General features: G+C 48.5%; 1 protein-coding gene across 1 annotated transcript; it reads right to left on the reverse strand.

The window, feature by feature from the left end:
- Positions 1-1,288: 1,288 nt before the first annotated feature.
- On the reverse strand, positions 1,289-24,254 carry LOC311168053 (transient receptor potential cation channel subfamily V member 5-like; the record flags this gene model as incomplete). Its single annotated transcript, XM_084229339.1, has 15 exons — positions 1,289-1,589; positions 2,362-2,468; positions 5,955-6,223; positions 8,285-8,351; positions 8,532-8,697; positions 8,937-9,013; positions 9,099-9,185; positions 18,110-18,322; positions 20,067-20,213; positions 20,614-20,789; positions 20,913-21,011; positions 21,217-21,354; positions 21,772-21,894; positions 22,031-22,128; positions 24,127-24,254. The coding sequence occupies 15 exons, from the start codon at positions 24,252-24,254 to the stop codon at positions 1,289-1,291; spliced, it is 2,196 nt and encodes a 731-aa protein (XP_084085465.1).
- Between the last annotated feature and the right edge of the window lie 1,809 nt (positions 24,255-26,063).

Genomic DNA, 26,063 nt, shown 5'->3' on the forward strand with positions numbered 1-26,063 from the left:
AAAGTGGTCGAGGTTCCTAAATAGATATTTCTCTAAAAAAAAAAAAAAAAAAGCCCTTGCAAGTGGCCAATAAGCATATAAAAAGATCTTCGATGTCATTAGTTGTTAAGGAAATGCAAATTAAAACCACAATGAGACACTATCTTCATACCCATTAGGATGGCTATTAAAAAACAACAACAGTGTAACAAGTGTTGATGAGGATGTTGGAAAACTGGAACCCTTGTGCATTACTGGAGGTAATGAAAAATAGTGCAGCCATTATGGAAGACAGTCAGGCCCTGCGTCAAAAATTAAACTTAGAACTACCATAAAACCAAAATAACTGAAAGCAGAGATTTGAGGGGATGATTGTGCACCAGCCTTTGTAGTGACCATCAACAGACGAATGGATAAGCAAAATGTGATCGATCAGGAGAATGAAATATTTTGTGACCTCTAAAGGGAATGAAATTCTGATACAGGCAACGACATGAATGACTCTTGAAAACGTTATGCTAAATAAATAGCCAGTGTGATAGGGCTAATGTATAATTCCATTTATTGAGGTACTTGGAGCAGTCAAACTCGTAGATAGACAGTAAGTAGAACACTGGTTTCCAGAGCAAGGACACAGCAGGGAATCAGTGTGGAATAGGTATGTTTCAGTTGGGGAAGATGACACATTTTGTAGATGTCTAGTAGTGATGTGACTGTAGCTAATGCCAAGGAATGGCACACCTACAATAGTAACTTTGTACTTCTGTGCATCTTACCACAATAATTTGTAAAATAGGGCAAGAATAAAGAACCTTTCTTCTTGCAGCTTTCTGGTTGGGGGGTGGTTACTAGGTGGGGAGAGAATACTTCAGGAGTGCAGGAAAAAGGGTAGGGCCATAACCTCAGTGCTATGTCTGGCTCTTTCCACAAGAAGCGCCATGGAGTCAGGCAGGTGTCACAGCTTACTCATTCATCTCTAGTGCTCGCACGGGTCAGCAAAAGAGGTGAAATAGATGTTCTAGCACCCCTACTTCATTCCTTCAGTTTTCAAGTCCAACTCGGCTTGAAGAGACACCTCTATTCCCAAGATGAGGGACTTCTAAGTACCAAGAAGACTGATGAGACAACAGACGGCCACTTCCCATCTCAGAAATGTTGATGTGTCCAGGCCTTTAAGAATTACTCTGTCCACACCCTCTCATGAGTCACAGGCATGAATGCTACCTACTTGCATAGGCAAGTGTCTCCCTCTGCCCCCCCACCACTCCAGGCCCACCTGGAATCACGTCAAGAACAGCAGTGCTCCTAACTATATATGGTAGACCTTCTCTTCTCCGTCTCCTTCACCGACGTCTAATCCAGTATTCAAGTGTCCCAGGGTGTTGCGACGAATGATCTCCCAGCCCCGGTGACTGTTGCTGCTGTGGGAGGTGGTGCGGGACAAAGAAGGGGTCGGGAGGACCGGGTAGGTTCTGGCTAGAACCCCACTTTCAAGCAAAGAAGGTTGTTTCTCAAAAAGATGCTCTTGTCCATCCTCCTTATCTGAGTTCTTGAAAGCTTCCACGTAGCGAAGCACTTTGAAAGAATTCTGGTCATGGTGGTTCTCAACTCTGAAGAGGGAAGAAAGGGAAAGGACTCAGTTGGGTGGGGAGGAGCAGAGGTGAATGGGGCACAGGTTGGGCACAGGATCAAGAGGAATTGGGGAGGAAGAGACCAGAATTGAGGCAAGAAGAGTGTCTAGCATCAAGTGAGCGGAGTGGAGTAGAATGGAGGGTGAACTGCGACACACACCAGAGAGGTATTTAGAAGGCAGTAAGGTGTGTGTGTGTGTGTGTACGTGTGTGTGTGTGTGTGTACGTGTGTGTGTGCACGTGTGTGTGTGTGTGTGTGTGTGATGGTGGGGTGAACATCAATGAGAATGAAAGAGAAATTAGAATCAAGTAAAAGATAAATGTTTCACAAGGATGAGGAGATACAGTTCAGGACATGAATGAGATGAGAGCAAGGTCAGGACTTGAGGGTAATAGATGAAGGAGCTTTGAGGCATGAATAGACAGAAATGGCGATCAGATGGGAACAAGACCTGAACACATTAGGTAACCCATGGCCACATCTGAGCATGGACTCAGACACATAACTTTTCACACATTACTGCCCTGCTGTCTACACAGCCTGGCAAGCAGGTATGAGCGCTGCTTTTCCTCCCCACTTGGGCTCCACTCTCCTTCCCCAACAGGAGAACGCAGTCTCACTTTACAGACTGATGATGTCTCCTTTAGGGACAATTTGGGGTCTCAAGACCCTGACTGTGGAACTGGTCACACCTGTTCCCAGGATCTCAGCACTTGCTTTTACAGCTCACCCCCATTCACTGGTACTCACCGCAGGAACCAGCGGTCCCCCAGGCCATACTCGCACCCACAGATCCCTGACCGAGGCCACAGGAAGCGAGGCATCTTCCTTTCTAGCATCACTGTGGTGGCCACCACCTGGAAGAAGAGGAGAGGTAGAGAAGGGCTCTGAGAGATGCGCGAGGTTCCGAGAACACCAAGACCACGACAGAGGGAACGGAAAAGACCCTGTGGGACAAAGACACCAGAGGTCAGTGGAGATGACAGCCCCTGGTCCATCCCCTGGCCTGGGCAAGCCACCACACTCTCTGCTTTAACTCATCATTCCGCATAAAAGGAAACAGAATATATTTTATGAGTATTTTGATTAAAAAGGTGATCTTTAAATTCCTATTCAGACTCATCGAAAATGAGTCACTCTAAACTAATCTCATTTCCTTTTCAGAATAAAGCCATAGACCAATTATCTTGATGTGATAAAGGAATTAAATAGAATCTCTCTGATTTGGGGATGGAATGATGAGACTATAGGTTAGGGAATTTGCAGCAAATTAGATATTCATGTCTTAAGAAATGGATGGGTTAATGACAGAAAACTTGGCAGGGGATATGCTAGAGGCATGTCATCTGCTCTGTTCTTTGCCCAGCTCTCATTAATTACTTAGATGAAACATAGAAAACAAGCTTATCAAACATGCCCATAACACAAAACAGGAAGGGATGTGTAATGTGCGAGGTAACAGAAGTAATAGAAAATGATGTCACCTGGCTGGAATGCTGGTCAAAAACCAACACTGTGAAATTCAAGAAAACATAAATATAAGATCCTACATTTATGTGTAAGAATCAAGTACTTAAAGTGCCTCTTCTTAGCATCTTCTTCTTCTCTGTGACACTTGTACTACTGTCCTTGTACAACTTGCTACAAAGTCATTAGTTTAATGTCTATCTACCCAATCAGACTGTAGGCTCCAGGGCTGCATCTGTTGTGTCTAACTTGTGTCCCCTGCTCCTGGACAGTTTTTACCACACAGCAGGTGCTAAATATTATTATAAAATGAATGAAAAGTTTGAGGCAATACTTGATATTTGAATGGTACTCGTGGAAGAGCTGGGTTAGGAGGAAAAGACAGGCCAAAGAATGGAATTATAGAAAAATAGTTTTACCTTAAGGAACACAGACCTTCCTAATAGTAAAAGCTTTCAACCTATGAAAAACGCCCCCTCCTATTAATCACTACCCTAGTCCACAGAATAAGGTCCTAATCAGCATTAAAGAAGATACTTGTGGCCTTCTGACCAATAAATTATTGTATGTTCATCAGGAGTTCAACTAGAAGACCACTAAAAGCACTTCTATCTAAAATTATATTAGTCCATGATAATACAAAGAAAAGATGAAGGAGAAACATGGAATTGTAGCAGCAACTAGAAGGTAAGGTCCAAATTAAAAACTAGACCATTTAAGAACAACACAATTTCCACCATATACAGATGACATGGCAATATACTTAGAAAGCCCTAAGGATGCTACCAAAAATATTAGAAATAATAAATGAAGTAAAGTTGCAGTCTACAAAAGCAATATACAAGAATCTGCTGCATTTTTATATGCAAACAATGAATTAAAAGAAAGAGAAATGAGGAAAATAATAATCCATTCATGATCTCAGCAGAAATATTAAAAACAAAAGCCCTAGGAATAAATTTAACCAAGGGAGCGAGGATCTGAAAACTATAAAACAGTACTGAAAGAAACTGAAGACACAAAGAAACGGAAAATACTCTGCTCATGGACTGAAGAAACAATGGTGTTCAAATGCCCATTTTACCTAAAGCAATACACAAATTCAATGCAATCCCTATTGTGATTCTTTACAGAAATAGAACAAAAAATTCTAAGACTTTTATGGAACCACAAAAGACCTCAAAAAGCCAAAACAATGCTGAGAAAAAAAACACAAAAATGGAGGTACCATGCTCCCTGACTTCAAACTATGCTACAAAACTGAACTAATCAAAATAGTATGTTGCTGGAATAAAAACAAGCACACAGATCAATGAAATAAAATTGAAAGCCCAGGAAAAAAAACACACATACATGGGCAACTAATTTATGACAAAGGAGCCAAAAGCATGCAATGGAGAGAAAGCCTTTTCAATAAATGGTGTTGGGAAACACGGACAGCCACAGGTAAAAGAATAAAACGAGGCACTAGCTTATATCATACACTAAAATCAACTAAAAATGGATTAAAGATTTGATTATAAGACCTGAAACCATAAAACACAGATAAAAAAATAGGAAAAACTCCTTGATATTGGTTCTAGTGTTGTCAGTCAGGAGTCAACCTCCAACAGAAAGAGACCATGGAGAATATAGACAAATGGGATTTCATCAAACTAAAAAGCTTCTGCACAGCAAAACAAACCATCATTGAAACAAAAGGCATCCTACTTAGTGTGGAAAGATATTTATAAACCATATATCAGAAAAGTATTAATATCAAAAAATATATAAACAACAACAAAAAAACCAGCAATCCAGTTAGAAAATGGGCAGAGGATGTAAAAAGACATCTCACCAAAGATGTGCAGGTGGACAGTAGATACATGCAAAGATTATTCTACTTTATTTATATAAGGAAAATGCAAGTCAAAACTACAGTGTGATTTCACCTCATGCATGCTAGAATGGTTATCATCAAAAAGTCAAGCAATAATTCACATTGGCAAGAATGCAAAGAAAAAGGAACCCTCGTCTGCCCTTGGTGGGAAAGCGAGTCAGTGCAGCCATTATGGAAAACAGCATGGAGGTTCCTCAAGAAATTAAAAATAGAACCACCATATGACCCAGTGGTCCCACTTCTGGGTAGTCACTTGAAGAAAATGAAAACACAATTCAAACAAACATAGGCACCCCTCTGTTCAATGCAGTACTATTCACAATACCCAAGATATGGAAACTGCCTAAGTACCCAAAGATGGAGGAGTGAGCAAAGAGGATCACACACACACATACACACACACACACAGAGGAATATTATTCAACCATAAAAAGATGAAATCTTGCCATTTGCAACAATGTGGATGGACATGAGGGGATTAGGGTAAGTGAAATAAATCAGGAGAAACACAAATACTGTATGATTCCATGCATGTGGGACATAAAGAAAACCCAAACAATCCTTTAGACTCTTGCAACAGAATGGTGGTTATCAGAGGAGAAGGAAAGTAGGAGGGAATGGTAAAAGGGGAGGACTGGTTAGTGACAGAGGGTGACTGGACATTCGGCAGTAGGTGTGTTAAGAAAATGTAATGTACACAATATTGTAAACTAATGTTACTTCAATTAAAAGAGAACAAGATGATGTCTAGTTCCCACTGGATTCATGGATGACTCCTAGACCAACATTCCCTGGCGATCAGATCGTGGGTGTTGATCCTACCCCAGCCTACCATTTTCCCTCCTTCTGTTCCCTTCATCTATTTGAATGTCCCTGGGGTGATGGCCTCACTGAGCTGCTCTGTGACTCTCCTAAGAGTTGATTACTGTGACATATACCACTTTGATTTTTCTCTCCATCCTCTGTCTCTTTGCCAGACTCACAGTAATAAACTCACCTGAGCCCTCCAGAGCTCATCCTGTTCGTGGGCCACCCGCCAGTGGGTGTCGCCCATCATGGCAATGAATAGGTTGAGCATGAGCAGCGTGGCGATGATGGCGAAGGCAAAGTAGACAATGCCATACATGAAGGGCAGGTCCACATCGTAGTTGGCAGGTCCGTCAATGATGGTGAGGAAAAGCTCGAAGGTGCTGAACAGGGACATGGGGTAATCGTAGAAATGGCCCAGATTGACTGGATTCTCAGTCTGGAAAATGATATAGAATGCTGCTCCGCCCAGCACGAAGCCATGGAGATGGGAAAACAGGGAGGTATCATCAGCATCCTGGTTAGCATTTATTCTGCTCCACTGTTGATCTTCGTACGTTGACACACCCACACATACACTTACCCATAATGTAGATGTGTGAATGTACATGGAAGTCACATATACACACACCCCCACACACATAAATAACTCAACAATAATAAAAATACAACCCAATTAAAAAATGGGCAGAGGATTTAAATAGACATTTCACCAAAGAAGACAGACACATATAACTATGTTCTACATTGCTTATTGTTAGGAAAACACATTATTTCACCTCGTACCTGGCTAATTCTATGATGTCTGTCTTCTGACCAAGTTCATCACTCTGGATAATGGTAAAGCTCAGTCATTTAGCAAAAAACAAATCTATCTGCCTATCTATCTATCTATCTATCTATCTATCTATCTATCTATCTACCTACCTATCATCTATCACCTAACTGAATTTTGCATTTTATGAAACCAAATATTTAAGACAAGTTGTTACAAGAATGCATGAAATCTTTAATTTCCAACAATTTTAAAGAACTGTGCATGTGAAAAGGTAAAAGAAAAACATCTTTTAAAAAATACCGACAGCCTCTAAACAATCATCCATCACTCTGAGATTCCCTGAGTGAACTTGGACCATCCTGGAAAGGATTTCCCTCCTCAGTGTGCAGCCTACTGGTTGATAATGGGCACTAGTTACAGCATTAGAACCCCTCTGTATGGGGAACTGAAATGTAAACAAGATGATCTCAAGAGCAGAAAGGGAGTCTATACCAAAACACTGCCTTCTTACGTACTAAAGAAAAAAGTAAATACCAAGGGTCCATTTGTAAGCTGTCTATGTAGAGATGCGGATGGGGTAGAGGGTGGAAAAATGGGTACCTGAGGCTAGAATTAAGTCCTCAGCCAATGTCATTTTTGGAAATAGAGACTTTAAGTGAAACAGCATTGAATGAAACCAGGTCTTCCAATAACATCTGTTATTCAACATCATCCCCAACTGTTTTTTTTTTTTTTCTCCTCAATGTTACAACAAAATGACGTTATCTGAGGACCTGCTTAGTGAGCAAAACAGGCATCCTGCCACGATTTTAGCCTCACCCAGTTCAAGTGTTGGTGCCCATTTTGGGGTTCACGTGGATGGGAATGCCCAACAAACAGGGATCCATCCCCAAGGCCTGGAGTGGCATCCTTTGTACTAGCCATGGTGTTTTAGAGTTGGGGGTTTTCAAATACTGCCTAGGACACCCCCTTGCCATGAACGGGCAGCTGCAGCCATGGAAGTCTGGAAGACGAGTTTCAGCTTTTTGCTCTTCCTTACTCTTTCCACCTTTCCCTAAGGACTTTCTTCTACTTATTCACCCCTGATCCCTCCCTCTGGCTCTTCCTGTTATTTTTTGCTAGGTTCCTGTCTCTCCTCCTGGCTCTCTGCCAGAAGCCCTTGGGTCTTAACCAAGTCCCTATTTGCCCTTCTTTCCCCAGCTCTGCACAGCACTTCTTCTCTTGTCCTCCCTTTTTCTTCAAACTCTGCAAATGCATTTCCTGTACATCCTTTTTCAAATTATGTCCTTTTCTCTCAACTTTAAATGGCAGGAAAAAATAGCATGATACGTGCTACTGAGTGCGCTATGTTACTCCTTCTGAAGTGTAGACATAAAAGAGTTAATTACCATGCTACCTCTGTTTGCCTACCTAGTTTTCTGAGCTCCACAACTGGCCAGTCTTTCCTGTTTAAAGTCTCTCTCTCCAAAGCCCTTTTTCAATCTCTGCTTTAAAGATCTTGCAGCAGTTAGTCAACACGAGTGCTCTTGACCCAGAAATTCCGAGCACATGGGGCTGCCTTCTAGGCAGGCTGAGTGGCTCTGATCTATGGATGTGGGTGTGCTTCTTGACTCACATTCTACCACGGGATTAAAAAAAAAAAGCAAAGGGGAGTGGAAATGAAAACTGAGAGCAAAAGTGAGAGGGAACATTCTGGAAAACTGGATCTGATGATCTAGTGGAGGAGGCTGTAGTGCTCTTACCTGAGGCAAAGCCCAGGATAACCACAGCCATCAGCCAGCAGAAACGCATTAGGTCTCCAAAAATCATCTACAGGAGACAGAGAAGGGGAGGGAGCTGGGACGATCCTTTCTCCACCAGTATCTCAGCAGCAATTGGGGAGATGCCCAGTGTCCCACCAGTTCATTTTCCCTTTTGCTCCCACTCCCTCCATCTGTCTGGGAAGGTCATGTGGCTGAAGCCAGAGGAAGATGGGGGGCTAGCACCCACCTTCTGGATCATGATGGTGAAGGGACCCAGCATCTGGAATCCTCGAGCAAAGTACATAACACTGCACCAGCCCAGCACCAGGGCGATGGATATGGGCATGACCTCCCCATTCATGTCGGCCAGTCGCATCACCATGGTCACCAGCACCAGGAAGGCATAGGTGATGCTGGGGGATTAGGAGCAAGGAGTGAGAGGAGGGCTGGAGATATTCTAGGTTTCCCCCACCATGGTGATGCCTTGCGTGGCACCACACACTTGATTTTTACTTCTAAATCCCACATACATGTCTACTGGAGAGAACTCTCTGGAGGAGGGTTACCTGAGTTCTGTGTCTCAGACAGATGCAGAATGGAGACCTGGAACAATTCTGGTGAGGGAGGACAGAGGAGAGGGAAGGACACTCACATGATGACGTGGAACGGTCCCCCGAGGACAGTCTGTCCGAAATAGCGAGAGGCCCCAACCCTGAAGATGTCAGGGATCTGGAAAGAGGTAAAACAAAAAGACAATGTAGACAGCAGCTCAGCCGGGGATTCAGGTGGATGGACCCCCCACCCCGTACCTTACCTCTAGGAGCAAGATGACCACTGCCCCAATGACTGTCACCAGCTCCCCCACCAGTCGGAACTTATCCTGCTGAGTCACATAGGCTTCCTACAGCGAGAGGGGGAGGAATTCAGGATGAGAAGAGCTTTCTGATGAGCTGAGATTCAAGTCCAGTGGGGCAATGCTCTAAAGCAACTAAAAGCTACCTTGGAAGAGATCTCCCCAATCACCATCGCCCTAGCACCATGGCATTTGGCACGTGGCTAACTCTGTGATCAGGATCTTTGTCTATGAATTCCAGGCTTAATATGTGTTACATATGCCAATGACTTGCGCTCTCAACTAGCACATCAGCACATACATGCTGATCTCATTGTGGTCCCCAGCAGGTAGAACAGACCATCAGCATATCACAGTATGGATATACAGCACCTATAGGCTCTACAAAACCCTGAATCAGTCACTAAACCTCCCTGAGCTTGACATTTCTTATTTGTAAATTGGAGACTAGAAAGGCTACCTCCTAAGGTTCCTGTGGAAGTTAAATTAGATGGTGGATTTGGATGTACTCTATGAGCTATGAAGCACAATAGATACATTCCTTGTGGCTTATTATGAGTTTGCAATAGACAAAAGGGCAGAAAGGGCTAGAGCTCCTGGATGGGTTTTAGTTCTGAACAATAAATGAGAAGGTGTGGCCCACGGTCAAGAAGATAAGACCATCCTCCTTCTGTAATATGACTTGGGAGCGAAAGGTCTGCAACTCTACCCAGAGGTAGTGAGAGATTTCAGGAATCACAATCCTGAATTTTTTTGAATTTATGAATCCTCTGAGAATATCACAAAGATTATGGACCCTCTTCCCAGACAACTGTGTTCATCTGTACACAATTCCCACATGAAATTGCAAACATAATTTCAAAACATTCAAGTATCTGTTAGGCTTTGGGAACTCTGTACTCAAGGTTCTATTTCTGAAGAGATGTGCCTAAGACAAGAGTTGAGAGTCCCTGGGGAGAGTGGGAAAGTGGATGATGTAAGTCAGGGAGGAGGTGACCTCTCATTAGGCATGAAGAACGCTAGTCATCTCTGCTCTGCTAATAAACTGGAACCCCAAGTGTTCCTCCGCAGGCCACACAGGACTGTGCTGGTGGGTCCAGTGAGAAAAGAGTCTTTGAAAGAGACAGAGATACCATGTGTTGGGTGGCGATCTATGGCCTAAAGGAGCACCCCCAAGAACGTAAGGCTGCTCAGAGCTTGAATCATCCCAGGAGAAGTCAAGGATATGACCAGTAAGAGAAATGAGGCAAGACTTCTCAACGATGGTGGAAGTTTCAGGTCATCACATGGGATTGGAAGGGATCAGGAAAGTGCTGGGGCCTGTGAACAATATGATTTAACAATCTGGGATGAGTTTCAGTCATGTTTCTGCTGTTGTTGTTCCAAGAATCAAGTTCTGTCAACTTCTCTGACACTGATCTTTCTTGAAAAATTGAAGTTTTCCCTTTATCATTTTTGGGCAGCTTCCCTGTTGTCTTGCTCCTGAGGAAACTCAGAGCTCCTTTTTGTCCTCTATGCTAGCAACTCTCGCTGAATCTCTGCTCCTCCATCCTGAAATTCAATTCATGGATCTTGTTCTTTCCCTTTATCTTACCCTTCCTATACCACCTCTCTCTCATCGTAAGTCATTCGAATTTCACTTGAGAATGCGGCAGTAATAGGATAAATAGTAAATGTGTTACCTACAGAAATAAGATTACATTGACTGTAGAGAGCACAGAGACGCAACTATGTGCCTGGCCTGTACAATTTCTTAAAAATTATTTTTAAAACTTTGTTTTTTGGCTGAGTATGTCTGGAAATCTGCCACCAACTTCCTTGGCTCAATTAAAAAGAAAATGATGTGGGCACAGGTTTGGACAGGAGAGTTTTGGGGATCAGAGCACCCCTAGAGGACAAGCGGAGAGTGGCACCAGTTGCTCCCTCGAAGGATAAAAAGGTACAATTCCCTAGTGGAGAATGTTGGGGACAGTTTGTGTCACCAGACCTCCTTCGAGGGCTTCCTCTCACCGCACCCCTCGGCTTGTCCTACAGATTTTGTTACAAGTGGGAGCTCCCCTGCATAGCTTCACCAGTGAGTAAATGACCCCAAATTTTTGCTTCCACTCCATCTGGGTTCCTTGACTGCCCTCCAGTAGCAGCCTCCTCCACTCTGTCCTAGGCTTCAGGGGGACATGGTCTCCCCAGAGCCCCCTTCCTTGCTGCTCCCCCCCCCCCGCCCCCGCCAAAAACCTTTGTGCAGAATTTACATCTGTTTTGTTTTGCTTTATTTTGTTTGCTTTTAACTGTTCTCGCTCTTTCTGGAAAACAAAAGATGCTCTATGTGTTGTAATAGAAATAATGGTAGTTCCCACCACTAACAGCAAAAGCCCCAACTGTGTATATACGATAGAATATTAATCAGTCAGAAAAGAAGGAAATTCTGCCAATCGTGACGGCATAGACAGATGTAGCGGGCATTATGCTAAGTGAGATAAGCCAGACAGCGAAAGACAAATACTGCATGGTATCGCTCGTGTCTGGAATCTATAAAGATAAGTCGGTCTTAGGAACAGAATAGTGAAGAGAGAGAGTAGAATAGTAATTACCAGGGGCTGGGGTGTGGGAAGAAATGTGCGTAAACTAGGAAGTGTATAAACTTTCAGTTTAAGATAAATAAAGTCTGGGATCTATTGATTAATATGGTGATCAAAGTTGGAAACACCATATTATATAAGTAGAATTTGCTAAGATAGTGGACCTTAATTGTTTACACACACACAAAAAAAGATAAATATTGAGGTCATGTGTTAATTAGCTAGCTGGTGAGAATCCTCTCACAATGCATAGGGTAGCAAATCACTGAGATGTATAAATATCTTACAAGGTTATTTGCCAACTGTACCTATATAAAATCAAAAAAAAATAATGGCAGTATTGGGCTCTTGTGACCTTTCGCTTTTCTTTTAATTTTAAGGAGAATTCTAGTGTTTCGCTGGTGGCTCTTGCTTTGGAACAGCCATTCTTTTCAAAGTTGAGAATGATTTTAGTATTTTAAAAACCAGACAGGGACACTCAATTTTAACAAATGACTTTTTCTCATCTCTTGGACTGATCATAAGAACCACCCCCTAAGTAACCACCCTCATAGCTCTGGAACTTAACCCTAAACTCAAATTGCTAATGAATATTTCTGAATTTTGTTCTCTGGGGATTATGCTCAAGATTTTCTGTCTCTATTAAGAGGCTGACCCACCGCATTCTAGAGTTGTGCTCATTATGCAAAGGTTTTGGGGTCAAGTTTATGTTTGGCAAAGTAAATTAGCAGACACACTTCATTCTGGAGGGCCTGTCCTTCCGGTCTCCCAATTCTCTCTCCAATGCTCCCCTTCACTCAGTCTCCAGCAAGGCTGCCTTGATGCACACCCACACATCTATTACCCAGGTTCCCCTGCATCCATGCCCCTCTTTTAGCCCATGCCCCCACGCCTCTGCACTGGTCTAAAATGCAAAAATGCTAATGCCAACACATGGGACTTCTCTGTTTAATACCTTTCCCAGCTCCCAGTCTTCAGACTAAAAATGAAGAGGGAGTGTTCTTTAAATCCTTATCACAGAATTCAGTAGGTAATAGTTAATTGACAAAGACAGACAGAGGCTTATTTTCAGTAGTATGGAGGTAACAACAAAGGCGAGGCAGAGAGAGAGGTCAAAACTGGCTGCCTCCAGGGAATAAGACGCCCTCGCTGTCTTCACTACACCTGCCATTTGACTTTTGAATCACGCTTATTAATTCTTTTCATTAGAAGAGAAGGAAAAATAAGACCCAGATGCACAGCAGGTGATGTACGCGGCGCTTGCTGGTTGAGTTCCTGCCCCCAGGTCCCCACTCTCTCTGAGACCCGGCCACAGGGAATGGCCAGGGTGCACCACCCTTAAGCCAGGCTTTCCAGGACTTGGCTCCTCTCTTCCTTCGAATGCCGCCACCCCATTTCCCTACTTCACCTTCTTCCTTCTGGGTCTCCTTTTCCGCACCTCCACGCCCAGCTTAGGTGTCCTGTAGAAATGGGTGTTGCTTTCTGCTGACCACCCCTGCCCTGCACAACTCCCGGGACACCATGTGTTGCCAGGAACCCTAGCGCTCCCGAGAGCGGGGCGTCTTCCTCCTGCTTTTCACCCGCAGTGAAGAAGATAGCAGGTGTTCCATTAACAAGCAAGAAAGGGGAAGGGTGGGGCGGGAGCAGGGAGGAGTAGACAGAGTATGATCTGGGAGTGGCAGAAAGGAGAAAGAGGGGGAACTGGCAAACACGAAAGGGGGTTTCCAGACCCCACGTTCAAGGTCACCCAAGCAGGCCTGGCTAATAAAGTGCTGTGAAAATACTTATTCCTGCCCACCCCTTTCAAACTAAATGTCTTCCCGGGATGACTGTCATTCTTTACCTCATCACATGGCTGGGCATTTCAGGAGCTGTCAGCAACCAAATCCCTGTGGAGACTGGCCATTCATGCTTCGCTGACCTGGTGGGATTGCTGCCACTTACCAGCTGGCTGAGCTCCCTGCCTTGAAGGGAATGACCTGACGGGGTGGGAAGAGCAGAGCTGGGGGGCTGCTGCTGGGGAGGACAGGGGGCATAGACACCCCCCTGCCCTTGGGCAAGGAGTGGGAGGCACCAAGAACAGGTCTTGGAAAAGACCCTCTTGAGGCCCCAAATCTCAGGCTTACAAAGGAAGGACATTCCCAAGAAAAAGTCCTGCCAGCTGGTAATGAAGAGCGATCCCCTAACCACACAGGTTCCTCCTCACCAGGCTGCCCATCAGAATCAACTGGAAAGTGTGTCATTTAAAATGAACGGGAGGGCCTCCCTGGTGGCACAGGCGGTTGAGCAGGGCGCTGTGAAGCTGTCCACGGCCTCTGCAGTGCCGGTTCAATCCCCGCTGGCCTCAGAGCAACCCACATGGCGAGCAGACCTCTCCTGTCCCGCCCGCTGCTCCCCTCAGCAGTGTATTTTGTCAGTCTGCCTGTTCTGTTCCCCGCTCTGTCTCTGGTGAATCCTCTCACCCTCCTGCACATCTGGCCTGTACCCCAGTTCTTGTATAAATAAATAAATATTAAAAAAATAAAAAATAAAATGAACGGGAATCTCTGAGTCTTTCCTGCCACAGGTATCTCACTCACTCTGCATCCAACCCACTGCAAAGTGATGACACTTTGCCTTCAGCAAGTCTCCTGATGCTAACCCCTATGCTTGCACCCCACCACACCCCTAGGCAACCCACTATTCACTCTTGCTTGCTGCACTGTAATAGCCTCTTAACTTCTCTTCCCACAACCTCCTTGGTTCCCTCAGATCTGTTCTCCATCTTACAAAAGGGACTTTGCCAAGTCCCTCCCGTGTTTGTGGCCTTTTGAATTTCTTATCACCTTTAGGATAAAGAGTAAAAGCCTCAGATGGCCTGCAAGGGCTTATCTGATTTGGGAAGGATCTGCCTGGACAACCTCAGCTGGAAGCCCCTGTTCCAGCTCCCAGTACTCTAGCCAGACTGCTTTTAATTCTTAGATAATGGTGAGGTCCGTCCTGCCCCAGGACCTTTGTACATGCATTCTTTCTGCCTATAACTCATCTTTTACCTTCCACTTATCCACAGATCCTAGCTCAGGTCTATTCCCAGGGGAGCCCTCTCTCACCTTTCATAGTGCCTGCACCCCTGTTACATGCTCTCTCAGCACTCTGTTCTTTTTCTTATTGTAGGAAAAAAATCACATAAATTGTAACAACCACAGATTGCAATGAAACATCCAGTCACTTAATTCATATAAACTAGCCAGTAAACTCCCAAAGGGCAGAGATCAGCTGTGCTTTGCTTAGACCTTGTTGAATTTCCAGCAATTTAAGACAATGTCTGGGCTCTCCTAGGTTCTCCACAATTACTTATTTAATGAGGGGATTAGTGAAATACTTCTAGGGAAAGAACAGAGGAACGGTTGAAAAAATTTTCTTCCAGAAACAAAGAAAAACTGATGATGTGGAATCAATGCCTTCTTGCTGAACAGTGAGGAATCTGAATGAGCAGAGTGATTGGCTTAAATTAGGAACTTGGAACTGACTACATCTTAGAGGGAAGAGCAAGTTGTTCTCCATCCTGGATGAACATCTCTGAGACTCACTTCAAGGATTTCTTAAAAGTGCCAGTGTCCAGTCCTCAGCTCCAGATGTTTTCTGACATTCTGACTTATTAGGTGTGGCACAGCTCAGGAATCAGTGTTTTTCCAGCTCCCCATGTCCCTAATGAGTAGTATCAGTTAAAAAACACTGCTCGAGCAATAGCTAGGATCGACCCAAGGTCAGACAGCTGTTTGGTTTGGGAGTTAGAACTAAATCCAAGATGCTGAACTCCCAGACTTTGAACCTTCTGCTTCCCTGGAAACCTATGAGAACTAGTGCTACCTTCCTGTTGCTCTGCCTCTACCAGGTAGACACAGAGTAGAGATATGAACTCACTGTCATTAATTATTAGAGTTCTTGGGAAACCCTGGAAAAGGTTAACTTTTATGGCTGATTGTGGGGCATCTTAGCATGAAAAAGTCCATCGGGACAGCTCCAAAGCTGTACAGAGGCAAAGGACCTCCATCCCCACTTCTGTCTGCACTTGTTATCAGCTCATATAAATAAATGTTTTTATTTTCTTTCATGTCAACTGTCCTGAATCAGTGCTGTGTGCTGTTCTCATGGGCCCTGGTGACCACTCAGCGAAATAAGCCAGAAAGAAAAAGAAAAATACTGGATGGTCTCACTCATAGCAGGAATTTAGGAAACCTAAATAAGGTACCAGGAAAAAGACTAGTTGCAATAAAGGAAAAATCAAAATCAACAAGCAGCTATAAACCAGAGACACACTATGGGGGGGAGAGAAGAAGGGGGGATTAGGGTCAAAATAAGGGGGGTGGGAATTGTATGGGGACTATAACCAAGATGAAAATGCAGACATTGTGTAAAAATGAAAAATGATGTAAAAATTATATAAAATGATATTTAAAGAAATAAAAATAAAAAATTAGAAAAAAAGAGAGCATTTACTAGTATTTAATGAATCTGGTGCATCATGGAAGCAGAATCTTTCAAATCACTCTGATGAGTTTGGGAGCTCATGATCTAATCAAATGGATCTTCTACTGAGTACACAGAACAGCTCTTTACACTCAGGACTGAGCTTTCGGGGTAACATCAAAGAAGAGGGCTTTTTCACTGGTGTTCTTCACTACCCAGTCCTCGCAGCCACCATCCCGCCACCTTCCCCCACAAGGAAAAGAATATTTGAAAGTTAAGAGTTTTCTCTGGGTCAAAGTGGCTTTTATCTAAGTGGAAGGTGAAGGTGCAAAAATACTGACTTGGTAGGATGAAGGAATAGGGGAGAAATAAAAGGTGGGTATGTACACTTGGCTATACATATGCTTCACTTAGTCCTGAGGCAAGAGGAAGGGATCTTTTAAAGATAATTTAGACTCTCTGGGTCAGAGGACAGTGTTTGGACAGAGCTGGTCCTGCCCCCGAGAGAAAGAGGCACGTAAGGAGACTTACTGGTAACCAAAGGCTCAGTACCACCAACTTTTTGGCCAGAACTATCCACATTACAAATCCAGGAAATCCTCAAGTAAGTGGGACACAGAGAAAGGTTAGGAGAGAACACATCTGAGGAAATGTAGCCCGAAAGGCTGTGAAAGTCTTGGCACCCCAATTCCTTCCTGTCCATATAAACTGGGCAGGATTTCAAGTCACCCCCGGAACCTGGCTTCCCCACCATGTCCAGTTTGGGTTGCATGGATCCTCTCCCCCAGACTCCCTTGTAGCTCTGACATGGCAGCCCCCAGACTCAGACTTGCCAGCCACCCCTACTTGGTTGATGGATCCCTGCAGACACGAGCATACTGCGTGTCCTCTGGGAAGCAGAGATGCGTGGTGCGTTGGACCTACCTTGGGGTTCAGTCTGGCTCCTTGCCCTGTTCTTTCTCTGCTCATACCACTGTCTTTGGTCTACATGGCCCGGACTTTTTGCTCTTTGACAAGGCAGGCAGCTCATCAAATCACCCCTTTTCCTAGTCCAGACTGAGTTATCCTGGTAGCTGCCCCATCCTGCAGAGATGGAGCACAAATCTCCAGTCGCCTCGCTCCTGCTTGCCTGGCAAAATTCTTACTCTGTTTCTGGCTTTCTGCGCACATGCCCACATCTATTTTCTGTTATTTTTCAGGTCACTGGGACAAAACTTTTGGTTACCTTGGACAACCAGCCAAAACAATGTAGCTATATTTGCCATATATGCTCAGAAGTACTTGTCCAAATGGACTCATTCTACAACAGAAACTAAGTTTGCTCCCTCAACAGCTGACTCTTAACTCTACTGCGAGCCTTCAACCACCCACTTGATCCAGCCAGGTCCTTGAAGGACACCACGAATGTGGTCCAGGTCCTTGAAGGACACCACCAAAAGAAGAAAAATGACCTCAGAGATTATTTACTTGACCCTGCCACCCAACCCGGACGCCCTTCTGCAGGCTGTGGGACAGGTGGGCAGACAGCTGCCACAACATCGCTACTGCCCTGGTGTTGACAGTACACAGCAGAGAAGGCAGGCCGGAAGGGCTGTCTGTGTTGCCCTCACACACCAGAAACGAACTTGGAACCTGACTATCCTCCCTTTACTCTCATGGGGTTTCCCTTAGAAGTTCACACCATAAAGGACTGGACTGCTTGGTAAACTACAAGGAATCTCACAAATGTATGGTGTCCCTCATGCCAAGCATTCTTCCAAAGTTCATGAGAAAAGCCACATCTCTCTGGTCAAGCCTCTTCCCCTTATCTCATGTCTACTTGCTATCTGGGTGGTAAGGAGCCTGCAGCTACAGGAGTCCAGCAAGTGGAATCTTTCCAGAATGGCTGTAATCTTCCCCTCGGATACCCATGCTTCCGCCCCTCTTTGCCCACTCCAGAGAAGTCACCTGGAGTAGCTTCTGCTGGAGGATGGTGTTATCTCTGGGATCAGTGTGGTTGTCGTGCCGGAACTTGAGGGGACGGTAGACGCAGCACATGGTGAAGCAGACCATATAGAGCACATACAGGGCCCCCAGGGTGCAGAAGTACGGGCGCCCGTATTTGTTCCACTTGAAGCTCACCAGCTGTTTCACTGGGGTCTGCTCCAGGATCTCGCGTGCCTGCCATGGAGGAGAGAAGCTCGGTGTGACTGGCAGAGTGGGGGCGCGGGGCGCCATAAGCTGCATAAGCATCGTTCATCCAGTCAGCCATGTCCTTACAGACCACTAGCACATCTCTGCCATGGCCCAGCCCCGGTGCTGCAGGCTAACTATTACAGAAGTAAACACGAGACACTAGGGCACCATCAAGAAGCAGGGGTAGCTGCGTGGAGGGAGGGTAAGGGAAGCTCATTTTGAGATAAAGCAGCAGTTGCCAGGGCAGGGAGACACTTGCAGTCATTTGCAGGTGGGTGTGGTTTGGGGTACCTGTGGGGGGTATGGTGGGCAGGAGGTGTACTGGGTAAAGCAGATGAGGGCTAGATCATTCTACGGCATGAATGTTAGGGTAGGAAGTTTGAATTTCTTTTCCAAATGCCATGGAGGCAACTGGGAGTTTCACGCAAGGAAAAAAGTTTTCTTCTAGAACTGTGCACTAGAGAGCAGCAGCAGAGGCCACAGGTAGCTCGATGTGGCCATAGTCAAAGCCAGATGGGTTGGTGAGAGGTAAAGATACAAATGAGAGAGGGTGGGATGAGGCATCTAAGAAAGTAGAAAAGGACAAATTCAAAAACACACTGGAAGGATGAACCAGCAGCAAGAAGAGTATCTTTTCCACGGGCCCCAGAAGGAAGGCGAAGGACAGCAGGCAGTGGGCAGATGCCTGCGAGAGCAGGAAGTTGAAAGTGCTCCAGCCAGGGAGTCTGTTGTTGCCATAACATAGGAGTCTTGGTCTTCTGGTGGAACAAAGAACAAGCATTGAGGGAGACAGCGGTAGAGAGGAATTCTGATGGAACAGAAAAGGACTTGAACCAAGAAAGAATAAGTCTGTAGGCGAATGTTGGGAGCTAACTGCATCAGAGCTAAGGTTTGCTGGGAGCAATAGCCACACAGACGGTCTGCTCTCATTCCTAAGAAATCCTGCTCAAACGTCTACTTCCAGCCATACTTTCTGAGGAAGTCACTGGATCAATTTCTTCCAGTCATCAAACTACCTATAGTCTGAGTTTAATGGCTCTCTAGGAGCTTCTGGGAAATTGTCGTGGGCAGATAAAGGGCAGACATGATACCTTGCCGCTCCTTTGGAGGTTCCTGAAAGCTGAGAGCATTTTTCTCTCTCCCACAGTCTTCGCAAGTTTTCTTTCCCTTCAATTCAGTGCTGTCTGCCTGATCTGTGGGTTCTTCCCTCTGGCAAACTCTTTCTCCTCCTTGCCCCGTGATTCCCAGCTACACCTTGGAGACCCAGCTCAAGCACTTCCTCTGAGACATCTTCTCCTACGCATCCGAGACAGGTCAACTCAACCTCAAGTTGGCAGACACTGCAGAGCACAGTGTCAAGGGACTGGAAGTGGGGAAAGTTGATGGACAGGAACTGTGTTTTATTTATTTCCATATTCTGAGTTCCTTGTCTAGCAGGTGCTCAGTATGTTAAATGGGTGGATGGATGGCTGGGTGGATGATTGGATGGTTACTAGAAACTTCTATATGGAGAGTTCCTCACTAAAATGTTAGTATGAGTGAGGTCAGCCGAAGAGACTAGGGTTAAGCAGAGGGATAACATAGTGAGGAAAGGGGTATACATTGGGCTTTTCTCCCAAAGCCCCCAGGGGTCTGTCTTCATCTCCATCTATTACAAACCCAGGATCTCAGTAGATGGGGAGGCTATGCCCAGACCCCTAGCAGCCCCTGACTCTCTGCATCATCATACCTCCCGCTTCTTGGAGGAGACCACGAGTTCTAGAAAGGACACCTCCTCTCCCCAAGAGTCGATCTCCGTGAGGTCGTAGAGCGTGGAGGTCAGTGGCCCGTAAGTCCACTGGATGTGCTTCCGCCTCTGCATCAGGTGCTGGAACATCTGGGAGAACACAGCGCTGAGTGGGATGGTCATATGTGAGGGGCTGGTCAGGGACACCCCCCTGAAGAGGGTTGCTACCCACATTGGGGCTGAAGGACATTCTGTGATTAGCGAGCTCTATTTATATAAACCTCCTCCTACACCTCCCCCCCCCCGCACACACACACATCATTATCTTTCCCTCCACAGACTCTATAAAGATCTGAAAGAAAGGAATGGGCAAAGGGGGAAGAACTTTGGATTACCAGAACAGATAGTCTACAGCTGGGCTCCCAAATCCTCCTAAGTCAGTGATTCTCAAGGCTGAGAATCTTAGGGGAGCAGGAAGTAAGGGTCCCCCACCCTTTGGGTGAATTTGAGAAGGGTCGTCAGCAGGCCCAGGAGGGGGGTGGCCACTCACCACGGTGTTGCCCTCCACCCCGGCCAGCTTGAAGGGGGTGAGGCCCTGGTGGTTGGGCACCAGCTCCAGGGACTGCAGGTGGTCCCCGCGCCCGTCATAGGACAGCAACAGGCTGTACATCTGGCAGGCGAAGGTCTTGTTGGGTTGGAGGATGAGGAGGTGCAGCACCGTGTTTCCTGGGGGGCGCGGGGGCACGTGACCATGGGCCTGAGGTCCCTGAAACCCACAGGGGGCTCCCCAGGCCCAGGCTGCTGGCCCCACCCTCCCTAGCCCCCGGCCCTCCCCCACCGCAGCCTCACCCAGGGCATCCTGGGCGCGGATGTCAGCTCCGTGCTCGATGAGCAGCCGCACAATCTCCTCGTTGCCCACGCAGGCAGCAAAGGACAGAGGGTGCTCCCCTGGGGGACGAGGGGCCATGGCCTGAGAGCCAGGACCCCAGGGCAGACCCCAGGGCTGGCCTCCTCCCAGAGGCAGGGACGGGGGTTGGTGGGGAGGGGGGCTCTGGCCTCTGGCCTTCACCCTTGTGTGGGCTGACCCCAGGCCTTTCCCATCCTCCCAGGCGTGGAGCCCCCCTCTGCCCCCAGCCCTGGGCCTGGCGCTCACCGAAGTAGATGAGGTTGCGGGGGCTGTAGTGGAAGGCCAAGCCCGTGGCTCTGGCGGAGACGCTGGCCCCGTGGGCGAGCAGGGCTCGCACCAAGTTCACATTCTGGTTCACAATGGCTATGTGCAGGGCGGTCTGGCCTGGCCCGAGAGACCCTCGTCAGGGCTCCGTCCCCCATTCTCTCAGGGACACAACATCCCCCTGGCTTGCAGGAGGGGGTCCCTGCGTGACCCGTGAGTTGGTTTCTGCCCGGGGCCCAGCAGCATGGGCTCAGGTGGTCCCTCAGGTTGTCCGCTTCCTCTCGGCTGGGGGGCAGGGGGTGTATATGTGGGCACTCTAGGGTCCCTGAGCAGGAAATCGACTTGTGTCTTCGGCGAGCATGGGATGGTTGGGAAGGAAATAACAAATGACTCGTGGAAGTCGTGAGAGCTGAACACCAAGACCAGACTTGGGCATCTCAAGGGAGACCTTCCCCATCCCGCCTCCGCACACGCCGTGAGAGAGGCCATCCGCCCTCCCGCGTCTGTCCCAACTTGCCTTCATTGCGGGCGCCTCACCTACAAATGGCTCGCACGTGGTGGGCTCCTTGACGAGCTGCGGGGCCGCCTCCATCAGCACCAGGGCGGCCTCCAGGTTGTCGTAGAGCGCGGCGATGTACAGGGCCGTCTCCCCCAGGGCCCCTGGAGTGGAGGAGATGGGGCATCAGCTCCTCCCAGAGTCCCTGCAGGGACGCCCGTGGCCCTGTGCAGACGCCCTGGGGCCTGGGGCCTGAGGCAGGCGCTCCTGCCCTCTCTCCCAGTTAAATGCTCAGCCCACCTCTCTGCCGAAAGTCACAGGTTCGGTCAAGCAGAAGCTTCTTCAGGACACACAGGTCATTGTCCTTGGCCGCACGGAGCAGTGGAGACTCTCGAATACTGAGAGGGAACAGGAGCAGGTAGAGACAGCGTGTCAGAGAGGCTGCGGGCAGAGACGGGAGCCGTCCCCTGGCCGGGACAGACGCGAGTCACGCCCCGTGTGCTTGGGAAGCGCCGTGTCCTGGAATCCAGCAGAGGTCCCGTCTGCCTCAGGCTTCCAGCAAGCTCTTAGCAAGGCGGGGAGCGTGGCTCAGCTGGGTGGGGGCTCAACAGCCTGCAGCACACCGAGGGAGGTGGGCTGGGGTGTGCAATGGGTGGTCCCGAGAGGAGGCCATCAAGCCTGGTTGAACTAGCCTCTGCTGAGTGAAAGGTTCAGGAACCTGAGGAGTCGGGCAGGTGAACAGAGGAAAATTCTACTGAGATTTTCATCCCTGCTCTCAGGCCGGCTGAACCGGCTCCTTAGCCAAGGGGAATTTGGGGACAGACCACAGCTGTTCAGAGGGAGACTTGTGGCATGACTGGGCTTTAACTTAGGACTCTGGGCTGTTTAGACATGCAGTGTTCTGTGTGTGCGTGCATGTGTGTGCGCGTGCGTGTGCTGGGGGGTTCTTTTCTCTGCTTTCTCTGGGAACCGAGCCCTTAGAGCAGGAGAATACCTTTCCTACAGTTCCTCTGGGGGTTAACGGGCCCCCAAGCTGGATGACCCCAGTGAGAGAAAGCCGACCCTCCTGGGCAAGGGTGCGTGGCTCCGCAGGCGAGCACAGGGCCGCGTCAGGTTGAGGGTCATGAGGGAGAGATGAAGGGCTGACATTCCCGTCATGTGCCCCCGGCACCCCTATTTCTCCTCTCTTCTAATGACCTCATAGGAGGGGGCAGGAGAGATAAGTTTTATTTAAATTAAGACACTTTCGCTCTGAAGGCAGAGCCCTTTAGGGAGGGGGTCTCAGGCGAGACCAGCAGTGGGGCACCTTGGCACACCAGGCCCCCAGCCCAGGACAGGCTCTCCTCTCTCACCCCCACCTCCTGGCCTTAGTCCTATCCTAAAATTGGGAGGGATGTGGGAGGTCACAGGTCTCACTGCGGGGGCCTGGGATGGGGGTGGGCAAGCCAGCAAGAGTCTTTCCAGAATGAAGACTCAGACTGCACCCAGGGTGAACTGCACAATTGTGGAGGCCCAGTGCAAAGTGAAAATGCAGAGCCCCTCGTTCAAAATTATTGCTCAAAAGCTACTGAGACTTTCCATATGATGACAGTGGCGCATGAAATCAAGCACAGGACTGCTCCGAAGCCGGGGCTCTGGCAGCCTCCTGCCTTGCAGCCAGCCCCAGCTGAACCCCCGATCTGCCCAGGCAGTTCTCACATAGGAGACAAGTCCCCTAAAACAGTCCAAGGAAAAGGCCTGCCTTCAGGAGGAGTCCCTGCCTCAGCCGCTTCTCCACTGCCTGGACTTGGGGGTCAGCCAGGATGTGATGCTCTGGGGGCGCCCACTGCCCATGAGCAGAGGTATCCCGCGGGCAGGCCTGGGCCTTCTCCAACTGGAGCCTCCTTTCTCGCACTCCCTATACACAGGACACACTCAACAGAAGATGGAGGAACTGAAGTGAGGATTCCCCAATATCCCCGGGGCTTCCCTCCTCAGGTGTCACCCCAAACCAAGCTCTGCTCCCCGTTATCAGTCAGCTTCCCTTTGTGCTGAGGGTGATTCTTCTTTCTCCCACCAACAGCTTCTAAAACCCACAAGACTTCATTCCTTTCCCAGCAGCTTGCTCCCCACCTGCCTGTCTCCACCCCCGCACACCCTGGCTTCTTCTCTCTGGTCCATTTGGGGCCCCTGATCCCCCCTTCTATCAAGCAGACAGGCGAGAGACTTGGTACCATTCTGTGCCTGCGCCCATCTCCAGTCAGGGCTCCCTGAGTCCAATGCATTCCACACAAAGAGGGGCACCTGGGGTTTTGTAACTGGAAGGTTAGGAGGGAAGAGTCCCTTCCAGTGCCAGGTGCTGGATTCTGGGTGCCAAGAATGCGGGGACCAGGCGGGATGCAGTGGCTGGGCCCTACCTCTTCTGCTGTAGCATGTGGACCTCATCCAGGTGCTGGTCCCAGTCTTGCTCTCGGGCCAGCCAGGCGGTCAGCAGTCTCTGGAGCTGCAGCCAGGGCCCCTTGGCCTTGCACGGAGGAGCCCCCATGTCGTCTCCTTCCAGGCACTGGCAGGTTATGGAATGTGGTGAAAGGAGCAGGTCCAGGACTCAGAAGCAGCTCGGAGGGGGCGGGGTCTGTTTGCGGTCCGACTGAGAGTGAGAGTATCTCCTTGTGACCTGTGTGCAGGGTGCGGCTTGTCGCTGTGGGGTGTGTGGGGGTGGGTACCGGGCTGTGTGTGTCTGTGTGTATGCTGAGGGGAGCGTGCACTTGCCCCGAGGGGCTGCTCCCTGCCAGGACAGTGGCAGCCACTTACCTGCAGAGGAGGAGCTCTTTCTAGGGTCTCAGTCCCGACCTGGAGCCTGCCAAGGGAGGGGACTGTGCAGGCAGTTGGGGGGGTGGGGCAGAGGAAGCTGGGGAGGGGAGTGAGGGTAGAGCTTGAAAGGTGTCCCACAAACAAGGTAAGGGTTAGTGGGGTGCAGGAGAGAAGGAAGGGGAACCCCTCTCTGCTTTGCAGTCAGGGCCTCCTGGGTTGAATGCTGGTGCTCAGCCTTGATATACATCAGGGAGGTGATGCAGGGAGTAACTGTCGTTGTGAGCCTGACCCCAAAAGCTCACAACTGCTGTGTCTCCTTCCTGGGCTCCAACCCCCCGCCATCCTGCTGCTTCTCTGAGTCGTAATCAGCTCTGCCCTCAACCCTGCAGCCCCATCTCAGAGGCTGTCCTCAACCTCTCTCCTCAGGACCCCCGCACTGATTTCTCTTCCCTGCAGCTCCTTGGAGCCCCCGAGAAAGGAGATCCCCAGGTAGGAAGCTAGGGACCGAACAGAGGTGCAGGATGTGGAAAGCCATGCTTGGAAGCCCCCCTGGGAATGAGCCAGCAGAAGAATGAGCGGGAAATTAAGGCAGCCTGGAGTTATTTTATTCTGACAGCTTCCATTTATCTCCCCAACTGTCCAAAAGCCTAGACACAGCATTGAGTTGAAGCCCTTCGAAGACAGATGGGGCAGACAGGGAGAGGGTAGGGGCATCTGCTTTCTGCAGGAGACAGGAGGGAGAGCGGGTGATGACCAGGGTGGGCGGCAGGCTGGAACCGGCTGGTGAGTAGAAACTTAGCTCCAAACCGCATGACAGACTGTGGCTTCTTGGAACCTTCTGCCTAGAAAGATGTAAGACTTGGGTGGAGAGACACTGAGATCTGGCCCAGTGGGAGGGGGCTCTTCAGAAGCAGGGACCCCCCCCCCATTCTTTTGCTGTAAGATGGAGTTTCTCGAGAGATGAAGATGGCCAAAACAACCTCTGGAGGACAGAGCTTCTGAGACCAGGAGGAGCCCTGCTCTCCCGGGGCCGTGGGGAGATGCAGGCTGGGACATGGGAGGGTCACCTTGGGGGACATTGTTCTGCTTTGCTGGAGGTTGGGGCCAGTGTGGGGTGGTAATGGCCTCTGAAGGCTTGGGACTTCCAGTGCAAGGAGATGGAAGGCGTGATAAGGGTGAGGTGGGGGTTGTAGATGGGCTGATAAGCAGCAGCCAAGGAAAGGAGCACCTGGCGAGGAAATGCTCAGCCCATGAAGCAAATCCCGGAGGGGGTGGGGCGGGAGGGGCCGGCAGGAGGCTGGTCAGAGCCGCACACAGCAGGTGGCGGGGGGCTGGCCAGCCGGGCCTGGGCCTTGGGTCGGGGAGAAGGTCTCTGGGGCGCCACTCACTTGCCTTCTCTGCCCTTGGTGCCCTCATGATGGAAGGCGCAAGGGCAAGGAGCCCGAGAGGGGTGAGTGGTGCCCCTGTCCCCTTAGAAACTCCTTCTCAGGGGTCTTCCCGTGAGTCCTTCCTTCTTCTCGCCGCTGGCTCTGCCCCATCACTC

Source organism: Talpa europaea (assembly GCF_964194135.1).
Source record: "Talpa europaea genome assembly, chromosome: 3".
Lineage (NCBI taxonomy): Eukaryota > Metazoa > Chordata > Mammalia > Eulipotyphla > Talpidae > Talpa > Talpa europaea.